At 44.7% G+C, this 13,094-nt stretch overlaps 1 protein-coding gene across 7 annotated transcripts in view; it reads left to right on the forward strand.

Moving 5' to 3' along the window:
- Positions 1-13,094, forward strand: part of LOC108315736 (aldehyde oxidase 2) — a 79,738-nt gene that overhangs the window by 11,745 nt on the left and 54,899 nt on the right. For 6 of the 7 annotated variants that reach the window (XM_017545215.2, XM_017545214.1, XM_017545213.2 and 3 more), the window contains 5 exons: positions 141-230; positions 3,178-3,258; positions 5,396-5,540; positions 7,503-7,595; positions 12,369-12,520. In XM_017545215.2, the coding sequence (XP_017400704.1) occupies positions 141-230; positions 3,178-3,258; positions 5,396-5,540; positions 7,503-7,595; positions 12,369-12,520 (561 nt within the window). The remainder of the gene's footprint in view (positions 1-140; positions 231-3,177; positions 3,259-5,395; positions 5,541-7,502; positions 7,596-12,368; positions 12,521-13,094) is intronic. The other variant, XM_017545210.2, reaches the window with a different exon arrangement.

Consider the following 13,094-nt stretch of genomic DNA (forward strand, 5'->3'; position numbering starts at 1 on the left):
AGTGAGACTCCACCTCAAAAAAAAAAAAAAAAAAAAAAAAAAAAACTCTGAAGTCTCATTTAAATTGCCAACCTTTGGGGGGCACATTTTCATTTACCTACTCAAAAAAGTTTTTAATCTAAGGCATTTCACCTTATTAGGAGGCAAATAGCTGTCAACAGAAAGGAACAGGAAAATGCTGCTTGGATTGGGGAGAAAATGACTCTTCCCCACTTGGCAAGAAAAATGAGGTGAGCCCCTTTGTTTGTTTTGTCCCCTCACGGTGAGTGTTGCTTAATGGTGACCCAGTGTTGAAACTGCCTGCTTGTTTTAATGGTCATTCTCTGCTTAAAACTGTCCAAAGTGCACTTGCAAATAAATCTCTTTTCATCTGGGAGCTGCGGAAAGTGGTGATGACAGCCCACACTCTGATTTTCCCCTTCGTAGTCTGAAAGGCTGAAACAACAGGAAGACAAAAACACTGGACCAGAAACAAAGCACCTCCTCCAGCTCTGGATGGGTCAGTTCTCAGGTGGAGGTGGATTCTGTACTTGCCCCTGCAGAGCCGTCTTCTGTCACCGTCTCCTCCTTTGGAGACAGAGGGCGCTGCAGCCCCAGAGGGCTGAGGAGCCGTCCACAGCCACAGACAAGTCAGTGGCCCCCCCAGCCAGGAAGTCAGCGTAAACATTTCAGTCCCTGGCTTTGCTCCCTGAGAGATGCTCGTTTCCAGGAAAAAAAGGGCACTGCCAAATCCTTAAAGATATTACTTACAGAAGTTGAAATGCAGGATAAAATATACAATCAGCTCCCAGTATGTGAGGAAATCTGAGAGCACACAGCTGGCTATAGACAAACCTGTGCACTTCTTTCCTTCCTTCCTTTCTTCCTTCCCTCCTTCCTTCCTTCCTCCCTTCCCTTCCTTCCCTCCTTCCTTCCTTCCTTCCTTCCCTCCTTCCTTCCTTCCTTCCTTCCTTCCTTCCTTCCTTCCTTCCTTCTTTCTTTCCTTCTTCCTTCCTTCCTTCTTTCCTTCCTTCCTTCCATTCTTCCTTTCTTTCCTTTCTTTCTTTTCTTTTCTTTCTTTTTGAAGTGGAGTTTCACTCTGCTGCCCAGGCTGGAGTGCAGTGACACAATCTCAGCTCACTGCAACCTCCGCCTCCTGGGTTCAAGCAATTCTCCTGCCTCAGCCTCCTGAGTAGCTGGGACTACAGGCGCGCGCCACCACATCCAGCTAATTTTTGTATTTTTAGTAGAGACAGGGTTTCACCATGTTGGCCAGGGTGGTCTCGATCTCCTGACTTCATGATCCGCCCGCCTCAGCCTCCCAAAGTGCTGGAATTACAGGCGTGAGCCACCACGCCCAGCCCAAACCCAAGCATTTCTATCCTTCACACCTATCTTTTCCCATTCTTGCTCCCACTGTCACCTTAATTGGGTCTGAAGAAAGTGTGCTGTGACAAAGAGGGGTGCTGCCCAAGGGAGGAGGCTGCACCCCTCACAACCGCTCCACAGGATCAGTGCCTTGCTGGGGACAATACATCCTAAAGCCAATTATTTAGGTCTTTGTGGTTTTGTGGCCTCAGGAATTCTGTTTGGGCAATGACTGGGCTCTGGGGACCGCTTGACTCACTTTAACCAAACTCAAAGACCATGACATTTAAACTAGAATGCGCCCCATTTTCATTTATGAAGAGACACACAGTTATAAGGTGGATCTTGCCATCACTGAGCCACTCATCCTTTCCCTGTAGGAAAACACACTAGGAAGCTAAATTACAATGAGAAGTTTGCTTGGTGAGCAAGGATACAGCACAATTGCATAGCCTCAATGGGCAGCGTCACAGAAGACCCTTCCCTTCCACCAGACTGGACCTGCGTGAGGCCAGGTGTCTGCCCGAGTGGCTCCCTCTTCTCTTTAAGCAGAGTTAAGATCTCCCACTTGGGTAACCATGACGTCTTGGCCTGGGATATATTTAGGAAAATTTTTCATTTCTCAACATTCATTTATTATGTTTCTTTTTGTTTGAATTCCCTGGCACAAACTTATTTCTAGGTTTTAAAGATATGCCACATTATTGCCCTGAGGCACTCCCTATACTTCTAATGCCAACTAGCACAAAAACAGATCGTTCAGATGTGGTCCTGAAATGCCCAACCTGTGTGTCCCTACTAAGAACCTTACCAAGGAACAATTGCAAGTGTTTTTTTTGTTTGTTTGTTTTTCTGGAGCCTGGGAAAACCTCAGAGAGATGGAAAAAGAGGGAAGTGTTGGACAAATGTCAGGTCATTTTACCCATTATCACAATTACCCTTCAAAATATGGGTTATTTTTATTAAATCCTTAGAGAGATTAAGGACTTTTCCATTGGAAAGGTTAGAGTGACCTCAGAGTGAGTGAACCCTGATCTGTCTACCTTTGATGCCTACATATCCTCTTCTCCATCACACCCACATCCACCACTGTGCTCCCATCCTTCCCAGTTTTCCTTACATCTTCAGGAATGTTTTGCTGACAATAAGTGTTTTCCAAAGCTGAAACAGATCTGATTCAGACAGGATTACAATTTGTGTAAATTTTCACTGCGTTTTGGTTTCCTACAGGTAAAATGGAGATAATTTACTTTCTCTATTCAATGAGTGTGAAGATTAAATAAATTGCTGGTACATGTAAAAGCATTTGGAATGTAAGCACTTACTAAGTGTTAACTATTGTTATTAAAGTCAAATTGTGTGTGTGTGTGTGTGTGTGTGTGTGTGTGTGTGTGTGTGTGTGTTTATGCATGGGCATGTATGTTTAGAGTCATTTTCACTTGAACTACAGGACTTTCAGAGCCTTCAGTATTTCAAATCCTGACTTCACAGGGGAGAAGATAGTGGTTGGGGCACAATGGAGGGGATTTCCCTAATATTTTTAACCTGTCATAGTTTTTCATAGACTGTCTTTGTTTTTTCCAGAACACTCATTGCAGTGTTTCATAGAATACTCTTTTCTCTTTTCTTTAGTGTTACATTAGTAGCAAATCAGTGTTTCTCTTAAAACAAGATTCCTATTTTAAATTATTTGGTTTGAACTATTTCCCTGTCCAGGGAGATTACGAGAGTTATCACTACGTTCATGTTGCCTCATTCCTATAGAAAATTACCATGCTGTTTCCAGTTGAGCTGGGCTGACAGAACCATCTGTTTCTTCCTTTTATAAAGATTTGCACAAAGTTATTTGCAAAAGAGGAGTTTCAGCCCTTGGACCCAACCCAGGAGCTCATATTTCCCCCAGAACTCTTGGTAAGACTAGCTAGATATTTTATGTACTCGTTTAAATATCATTGGTTATAAACTCAGTTTTATACAGCCTCTGTTTTCCTTCCTGTGAAATTGTCAAATTGTGGAAATGTTTGATCAGATGAAGATGGCTGCTTCCCTTCATGTCCCACCCTGCCTGATCCCGGGCACATTCCCTGAAGCCTCTGCTCAGCCTCATCACTCTCATCATTGTCATCTGCAATGTGTCACTAGTGGCTGTCCAGGAGACACAGCACCGCTAAGCTTCTCCTTGGTCTTCTGTCCCACTCCAGCACATTGGACCCAAGGAACACTTCCAGGAGAGGCCCCTACCTTTCAGCCTTCCTCCCATCAGCATCTTTCTTTGCAGAAATGCAGCAGTCCTAATCTATCAAACACCTCTATCTGAAGGGGTCCTAATGTCTTTGTTTATTCATTAAACCAGTATTTATCCACCCAGAAACATGCCAGACACTGTTCTAGGTACTAAATATACAGCAGGGAACAAAACTAACAAAACACCTGCCCTCAAGGAGCTTGTAACCTGGTGAGAGAGGCAGACAATAAGTAAAATAATAGATAAAAGATATAGTGTGGCCAGGTGCGATGGCTCATGCCTATAATCCCAGCACTTTGGGAGGCTGAGGCAGGTGGATGGCTTGGGCCCAAGAGTTAGAAACCAGCCAGACATAGTGAAACCCAGTCTCTACAAAAAATAGAAAAAAATAGCCATCTGTGGTGGCATTCACCTGTCATCCCAGCTACTTGGGAGGCTGAGGTGGGAGGATTGCTTGAGCCTGGGAGGTCAAGGCTGCAGTGAGCCGAGATCACACCACTGTACCCCAGCCTGGGTATCAAACTGAGGCTCTGTCCTCCCAAAAAAATAATAAATAATTTTTAAAAAGATATAGTGTGTTAGCAATTGAGAGGTATTAAGGAGAAAAAAATAAAGCAGAGAAGGATAGGTTGCATGGAGTTGTAATTTTAGATATCCTGCCCAAAGAAACCTTTTTTGAGAGGATAACATTTGAAGAGACTGGAGGGAAGTGAAGGAGCTAGTCCTCCCAGCTGAAAAGGGAGATGAGCAATCCAGGCTTTTGGAACAACAAGTGCAAAGGCCCAACAGCAGGAGAACACCAGGCCTGATCAGAGGCAGAGCAGGGTCCAGCCTGGCTGGGCAGAATGAGCGAGCAGAAGGCAAGGGAGCTGCCAGGGGCAGACCATGCTGGATTTCAGGCTACTAGGCTTTTACTCTCTGTGAGGGGAGAAGCTAGCAGGCAGCTGGACAGAGGAGGGCTGTGTTCCAGTTTAAGTGGTCACAGGATTGTTCTGGCTGCTGTACTGAGAATGGCCTGCAGAGGAGAAGGGAAGGAGCATGAACCCCGTCAGGGGGCTAATGCCATCCTAAAAGATGGTGGTGGCTGCACCAGTCTGCTGGGGTGGAAGGGGTGAGAAGTAAGTAGATTCAGCATGTATTTTGGAAGAAAAGCCAGTAAGATTTGCTGGTGGATAGGCTGTGAGGGTGGAAGAGACAGAGGGGTCAAGGCTGACTCCAGGTCTTTGGACAGCTGGGAGTGTGGAATGGCCATTGACAGAGATGGGGAAGACCTCTGGAGGAACAGGGGATTTTTCCTTTTTGGGGTTTCTCTTTGAGGGCTTGGAAGGGAACTGGATATGAGGAGCTCAGTTTTTGACATATTAATCATTTTTATCTTAATTGCTCTAAGCCAGTCTAAGAGACATGTTAAATTTGAGATGCCTATTACACATCTAAGAGGCAATGCCAAGTACTTACTCAGATATGAGCTTGAATTTCAGAGGAAAAAGCCAGACTGAAGATATTAATTTAGGAGCATTAGTGTAATTATGATTTTTAAAGCCATAAGACTAAATTATGCTAATTTAATCCACACTAAATGGTCAATAACAGATGCCAGCTTATATTGTCACTTGTCCCCAAAAAGTCATCCAATTATGAAAATTCAGGCATTAGCCAATGGGTATAGCGAGTATCTTTTTGGGCAAGTGCACCCCAGCGCCCCTGACATCTCTGTAAAGGCACACATCTCCACCTGGGACCTTGCATAAGCCAGAAGGACAGGCATGCACATGAGAACATATACTTGTCATTTACCCTTAGAGGATGGCAGAGAATCCAGAAAAACAAATGCTGACATTCTATGGAGAGAGAGTTACCTGGATCTCCCCTGGGACCCTCAAGGATCTCCTGGAGCTGAAAGCGAAACACCCCAAAGCCCCTCTCGTTCTGGGTAATACCTCACTAGGTAAGTGATTACCTGGTTCTCATTCAAATCTTAATGCTGGGCTGAACTTTCTGTCCCTTACTGTGGTCTCAGTTTACAGAAACTACTTTGTAGGGATGAAAACTTCTTCCTTTATCATAAAGCCAGTGGCTCCAAAGTTGGATGTGCATATACCCTGGACCCCAGAGGTGTGGGAGGAAAGTATTAGAGGATTTTGTTTTGGGTTTTTTGTTTTGTTTTGTTTTGTTTCTTGTTTTTTTGAGATGGAGTTTTGCTCTTGTCACCCAGGCTGGAGAGTGCAGTGACACAATCTTGGCTCACTGCAACCTCCACCCTCTGCGATTCTCCTGCCTCAGGTTCCTGAGCAGCTGAGACCACAGGTGCACGCCACCATGCCCATCTAATTTTTGTATTTTTAGTAGAGACTGGTTACCATGTTGGCCAGAATGGTCTGGATTTCTTGACCTTGTGATCCGCCCGCCTCAGCCTCCCAAAGTGCTAGGATTACAGGTGTGAGCCACTATGCCTGGCCTTTTTTGTATTTTTAGTAGAGACAGGGTTTCACCATGTTGGCCAAGCTGATCTCAAACTTCTGACCTCAGGTGATTCGCCCACCTTGGCCTCCCAAAGTGTTGGGATTACAAGCATAAGCCACCACAACCTGCCTAGAGGATTTTTTTTTAATCATTTACTTTGTCTCATTCTTGTTTTTGTTAAATATTGAATAAATATAGACTTTTATAAAATATAGAGATATTAACAATACAGTGCACACTCAGTTACCACCAATATCCGCTAGAAGAGCACAGACTTTACCAAGAACTTTGAAGACCCCTGTAGGCCCTCCCAAGCCACGTCCCCTTTCCTTCCCTTCCTCCTTGAAGGTACTCATTAGCCTGAATATTGTGTTGGTCATTCTCTTCCTTATTTTTATAATTTTACCACACATAATTGAATCCTTAAACAATATGTTGTTTAGCTTTGCATATTTTTGAACTTCACATAAATGGACTGGAGGGAGAGTCCTGACCCTGGCTGGAATTTAGGCTACAAGGTCTCCCACTCCCAATAATAAGAAGAATCTCAGGGTATTCTTCTGCAATTTGCTTTTTGTTCAACATACTTGACCTCAGAGGCATCCGTGTTGTTGCATGTAGTTGTGCCATATTCCATCATATGAACATGGAACAACTTGACATCCTTTCTGTTGCTAGAGAAAAGCTTGTTTTGGCATTACAAATATTCTTCTCTGTGTCTCCTGGTGACTATGTGCAAGAGTGTTTCAAGAGCATCTTATCCTTTCTATTTCCTATTTTTATATAGACATAGTACATGCATAAATAGATACATATGTATATAAATTTACTTGGCAGGGGTATATAACCACTGCTTTCACACATCTGTACACATTTATTGTCAATCTTTAATGTACCTGAATCTTTTATAAGAAAATTTCAAGGCTGGACACAGCAGCTCATGCCTATAATCCCAACACTTTGGGAGGCCAAGGCGGGCAGGGGAGTTTGAGACCAGCCTGGCCAACGTGGAGAAACTCCGTCTCCACTTAAAGAAAATTTCGGCCAGCCAAGGTGGCTCACGCCTGTAATCCCAGCACTTTGGGAGGTCGAGGCAGGCGAAACATGAGGTCAAGAGATCAAGACCATCCTGGCCAACATAGTGAAACCCCATCTCCACTAAAATACAAAAATTAGCTGGGCATGGTGGCACGTGCCTGTAGTCCCAGCTACTTGGGAGGTTGAGGCAGGAGAGTTGCTTGAACCCGGGAGGCAGAGGTTGAAGCGAGTCAAGATCACGCCACTGCACTCCAGCCCGGCGCCTGGTGACAAAATGAGACTCTTTGTCTCAAAAAAAAAAAAAAAAGAAAAGAAAAAAGAAAATTTCAATGCAGAAGAAAAAGGCATTTTCTCTTTCCTACTTGTCTCTAAAATGACTGTCCCTTTCCTAATTGTCTCTACTCTTCAGGACCTGGAATGAAATCTCAAGGACATTTTCATCCAGTACTCCTCTCTCCTGCAAGGATCTCTGAGCTGAGTATGGTGACGAAAACAAGTGATGGTGAGTTCCTGGTGTTTTAAGAAGGATATCAATGAGGTGATCCCTGCCCTAAACTAACACTTGCCAAATAACTCAGAACCTCCTCATCTGTTTGTCTTCTCCTGTATATTTCCAGTTATTCTTCATTGTTTTTAAGGAACTTTACCATGAAACTTTACTGTCAAAATCTTTCTGGGGAATAGGAGTATCCAGATAATATTCTTCAAGACCTTGCAGTTACCTGTCTATAAAATGCCATGATGCCCTAGACAATAAATTTGCATTGAGACTTTGATGGGAAGATAGCAAAAGAGAGCAGATGCTGTCCATCAGTTAGATGATCAATTCCATGGAGAGGAGATGCTTGCAGGGAAAAGTGGGCAAAATATGGTCTGGCACTCACATGCTACTTGTCTGGTGGGGACAATGGCAAGGGGCCAAGTGAAACAAGGGCTTACTCAGGCAAACACTCCCCATCCCATACCACACCCTAAAGAGCTCACTAGTGCAAGGTACTATATCGGGCAAGGCAGAACTCACAAAGGAGGAAGTAAACACACAAGACTTGGCATTCGAGATGCATGGCAAACTCTTTAACAAAAGGAACCTTTTTTTGCCCCTTCCTTGATCCCGTGGGCTCCTAGTCCTGTGCATGCAATATAAGCACTCAGTCAGTGACTGATAAATGAATTAACAGAAAAAAAATTGGATGAGCAGGACAGGAACTTGAATGTAATCGAATGGAATGGTAGTGATGACCTCCTTAACTTAGGAAACAGGGTGAGTGACTGAACTGAAAGCTTTAGTCAAGATTGAGCTGTAGGTCACCATATGTTTGTGGTGGGTCAGTGAGGGCCAGTGGTGGGCAGGGGAAGGGATTTGCCGTGGTGGCATCACTGCTATCCAGGAGTCCTACCTTCCTGGCTACTAATCATCACCAGCCAAACTAGATTGCACGGCGGATTGGCAGGCGGGATCTTCCCTGGCTTGACCCCACCTGTTTGCAAGAGAAGGGACCCTTCCTTGTTTTGCCCAGCACCAAGGTTTCACGGCTTCAGCCTCGGGACAATTCAGGTGGCATACCTTAATGCCACTTATAAAAACAGGAATGTGCTTAGATTTACCTGGAATCTTGATGTGGGCAGAAGGGAAAGGAGAGGAAGAGGGAATAGCAGAATGTGCAGCTGGACACATAGACCACCTGTGTAAGCAGAGGAGATGGCAGAAGGCCCTGGTCCAACCCTACCCCAGGCATCATTTAGCCCCTTTTGCAAACTTCTCTTTAGTGTCACAACCCTATCCTCAAACAAATATTAAATAAGAAGATGAAAATAACCTGATCCATTTGAAGAAGGAGAAAGACCATCCTTCCCTGTCTCTGAGCCCCCAGTATCGGTCCCTGAGAGGGCCCTTCAGAGCCCAATTTAATTCCCAGTATAACCCAAGTCCCTCATCTTACAAATGAGGAAGCCAAGATGCAAGAGGAAAGTAGACTAGCCTGAGGTCCCTAGTCTGGCTGGAGGTGAGGTTACAAGGTCTCCCACTCCCAATTGAGCACTCGTTTTGTTTTGTTTTGTTTTGTTTTGTTTGTTTTTTGTTTTGAGATGGAGTCTCACTGTGTCGCCCAGGCTAGAGTGCAGTGGTGTGATCTTGGCCCACTGCAACCTCCGTCTCCGGGGTTCATGATTCTCCTGTCTCAGCCTCCAGAGTAGCTGGGACTACAGGCACCTGCCACCATGCCCAGCTAATTTTTGTATTTTTAGTAGAGACAGGGTTTTGGTCTCAAACTCCTGACCTCAGGTGATCCTGTAATCCCAGCATTTTGGGAGGCTGAGGTAGGCGTGATTACAGGCATGAGCCACCACACCAGCCAACACTTTTTTTGTTACTGCCATTACATACCTCAGGTCCACTCCACAGCCTGTCCGATTAGCTATGTGAGTTGACTGCTCAGTTTGGTCTCTGCAGCCAAAGCAGAAGGTGAAACAATGCACCTTCCTTTAGGGCTCTTATAAATAAAGCATGAGTACCCTCTAGTGGCTTCCAGGAAAGTTTCCACAATTCTCAAACTTTTTCTAAGTCCCAGATGAGTAAAGGACACTGGCAGGGGTGGGGTGCCCTGGAGCCAGATGTGTTCTCCACCAGCACACCCAGGAAATACATTTTTGCACAGCTGTAATTTGACTTAAACTTGTTTAAAGTTTGCATGCTCATTCATATGACGTACATGTTTGGCCCAGTATACATTTGTTTTCTCAGAATCTTCAGTGGGTGCTCCAGGTCATTGCATGTTTATCCCATAGACCCATGAACTCTGAAAAGCATGGAGTTCAGGTGAAATGCCCTTTCTGAGAATCAAAGTTGAAGCTCTTTCCAATTGCACTGGAAGAAAGCTAGATTTTGTGACCAGAGGTGGAACAAAATATGAATAGAACCACAGTAAGTAGAATGTTCCCAGTAGAGCCTGGCAGAAGGTCTGTCATGCCTAGCACAAGGTGAGGTGGTGATGTGAACAATGGAAATGGAATTATTTGGCTTCAAACTGTGTTTGAACTCTTATGGGGATTCAGACAATAGAGCAGACAGGGACACTTCACTCCCTACTGGGGCTGAACTGCCCTTTTCCATCTATGTCATATAAGAGGTGGTGATACTGGTCTATGTGATGCCTCTGACCTTAATAGTAATTATGTCTCTTTTTTTCTGGATTTTTCTCTACTAATAAGGCTCTAGGTCTTCTCCTTAGAGAGAAGGAATTATATGGGGAAAAAAAAAAAAAAAAGCTTGGATTTCCTACCACTCCTGCAAAAATAAGGCAAGCCAGGACTTTGCAGAAGTTAAAGACCAGGCTCCAGTGAAACCTGTGATAAGGACGCAATAGACCGTCACTGATGGGTCTGGGATGAAATTAGATTCCTTGTTACAGAGTGCATTTTAGGAGACGCTAAAACAGAAACAGGGTGAGAACTCTAGGCTGAGACATTCCAGTGGGGAGGGACAGTTTAGATGTGTTTAGCATAAGGATAACAAGCAGCAGCTCATGGTTCCCTCATCAGCTAAATTAGCTGAAATTACTGAGGCAGCGGCGTATTGCATGAGTATGCTGGCGAAGTGGGGGAGGTGTCATGCCAAGTACATTCTTAATATTGATAAACTACAGCTGTGTAGAAGGGCGAACTATTCTCATAGATTCGTCAACAAGAGATAAATCAAAGCCCAACCTGATAAAAACAGACTAACTGCAATTAGAACCAGCCGAGCTAGTAATGTCAAATCACTCTACATTAGCGTTTCATTCTGCAAACCCCAGGGTGTGAAGGATTCATTTTGAAAAGCTGCCTAACTCATCTCCTGGTGGTTTGGGTGACTCCTTCACTTTTGAAGACTGATTTGAACTCTTTATTCCTGACTGAAGAAAAACCCAGAAGCTCATGCTAATATCCTGCCAATCCTCACAAGTATGGCTCCAAAGGTAGTTGAAATTTTGAATTATTTCCTTGCCAGTTAGCAAATAACACTACTTCAATCCTGCTAAATGCTCTCCCATTACTTCACTTGACCCTTCCCAGGAGCCCCCAACTTCCTCACACCCAGTAACGCTCAACATAAATCGCTGGGCAGCTTTTTGCATGGGCCAATTGACCAGTGCCCTTCACAAAACTGATTGTTGAAGATTTTGAGTATCAGGTGCAAAACCTGAAATCCAGACATTTTGATTTTACATAATGACCTGGGGAATTGAATGACCTTTGCCTTATTTTAATGCCATTCGATTTATCCCCCTTAATCAAAAAACAACTTTGCATAGCTTCACCATGATCAGTCAGGAGGGGGTCATGGAAAGTTCTAGTAAGGTTTGCCACCTGCAAGTTTTTACTGTCATTCCTTCGCTCTAGTCTCTATTTCCTTGTGCCTATCCAAAGAAGAGTGTGGACCAGCCCAGGGGATCTCACCCTGGCTGTGTAGAAACACCTGGAAGCTTTTTTAAAAGCTGCAGAGATTCAGGCTGGGCATGGTGGCACATGCCTGTAATCTCAGCACTTTGGGAGGCCAAGGTGGGCAGATCACATGAGGTCAGGAGTTCAACACCAGCCTGACCAACTGGTGAAACACTGTCTCTATTAAAAATGCAAAATTAAGCCAGGTGCGGTGGCTCACACCTGTAATCCAAGCATTTTAGGAGGTTGAGGCTGGCAGATCACCTGAGTCCAGGAATTCGAGACCAGTCTGACCAATATGGCGAAATCCCCTCTCTACTAAAAATACAAAATTAGCAGGGCGTGGTGGCACATGCCTATAATCCCAGCTACTCGGGAGGCTGAGACAGGAGAATTACTTGAACCCAGGAGGCAGAGGTGGTGGTGAGCTGAGATCAAGCCATTGCGCTCCAGCCTGGGCAAAAAGAGCAAAATTCCATCTCAAAAAAAATACAGAATTAGCCAGGCATGGTTGCAGGTGCCTGTAATTCCAGCTAATTGGGAAGCTGAGGCACAAGAATCACTTGAACTCTGGAGGTAGAGGTTGCAGTGAGCCGAGATTGCACCTCTGCACTCCACCCTGGGCAACAGAGTGAGACTCTGTTTTAAAAAAAAAAAAAAAAAAAAAAAAAAAGCAGTAGAGATTCTAATTTAGTTGAACTGGGAGTGGGGCATCTGTGCTGCTTTTTGGTTCCCAGCGATTCTCTGTGAGCCAATGTGAACACTCACTGCACTGGCCAAACACCGAGGCCCTGCTGCCATGATTACAATTCAGCTGCTCCTCTTATGTCACCAGTAAAAACAAGCTGCTTTCCAGGACTGACAATAGGTGCTGGCTGCAGCCTGGCCCAGATGCAGGTCATCTTGGCTGAGAGGATATCTGAGCTCCCAGAGGAGAAAACACAGACGTACCGAGCCCTCCTGAAGCACCTGAGGAGTCTGGCAGGCCAGCAGATCCGGAATATGGCAGTAAGTTCCCTGGTGTCAATCACTGGGCACACCGCACCTATTTCTGAACCTCACTGAAATGTTGGAATATGCATTGGCAGAATCAGTATGCAAAAAGGTCTCAGCAGATTGAAGCAACAGGCACAGTAAATGTTTAAAATTAATAAACAGCATTTAATAAAAGTATTTAAGAAAGAACCATAGGCTGGGTGCAGTGGCTAACACCTATAATCTCAGCACGTTGGGAGGCCAAGGCAGGTGGATCACTTGAGGTCAAGAGTTCAAGACCAACCTGGCCAATATGGTGAAACTGGGCATAGTGGCACATGACTGTAATTCCGGCTACTCAGGAGGCTGAGGTGGGAGGATTGCTCGAACCCAGGAGGTAGAGGTTGCAGTGAGCAGAGATCACGGCGCTGCACTCCAGCCTGGGCAACAGAGCAAGACTTCATCTCAAAAAAAAAAAAAAGAAGAAGAACTCTAAGTCAAGCTCAATAGAGTGGCTAAGCAGCATCACAGGTGAGAAAAGAATGTCATGATTTTGCTAATTTCATGACAAGCTTGTCCAAGAACCTAATTTAGTCTTAGGCTGCAT

The sequence above is a fragment of the Cebus imitator genome, unplaced genomic scaffold, assembly GCF_001604975.1.
Source record: "Cebus imitator isolate Cc_AM_T3 unplaced genomic scaffold, Cebus_imitator-1.0 Scaffold178, whole genome shotgun sequence".
NCBI lineage: Eukaryota > Metazoa > Chordata > Mammalia > Primates > Cebidae > Cebus > Cebus imitator.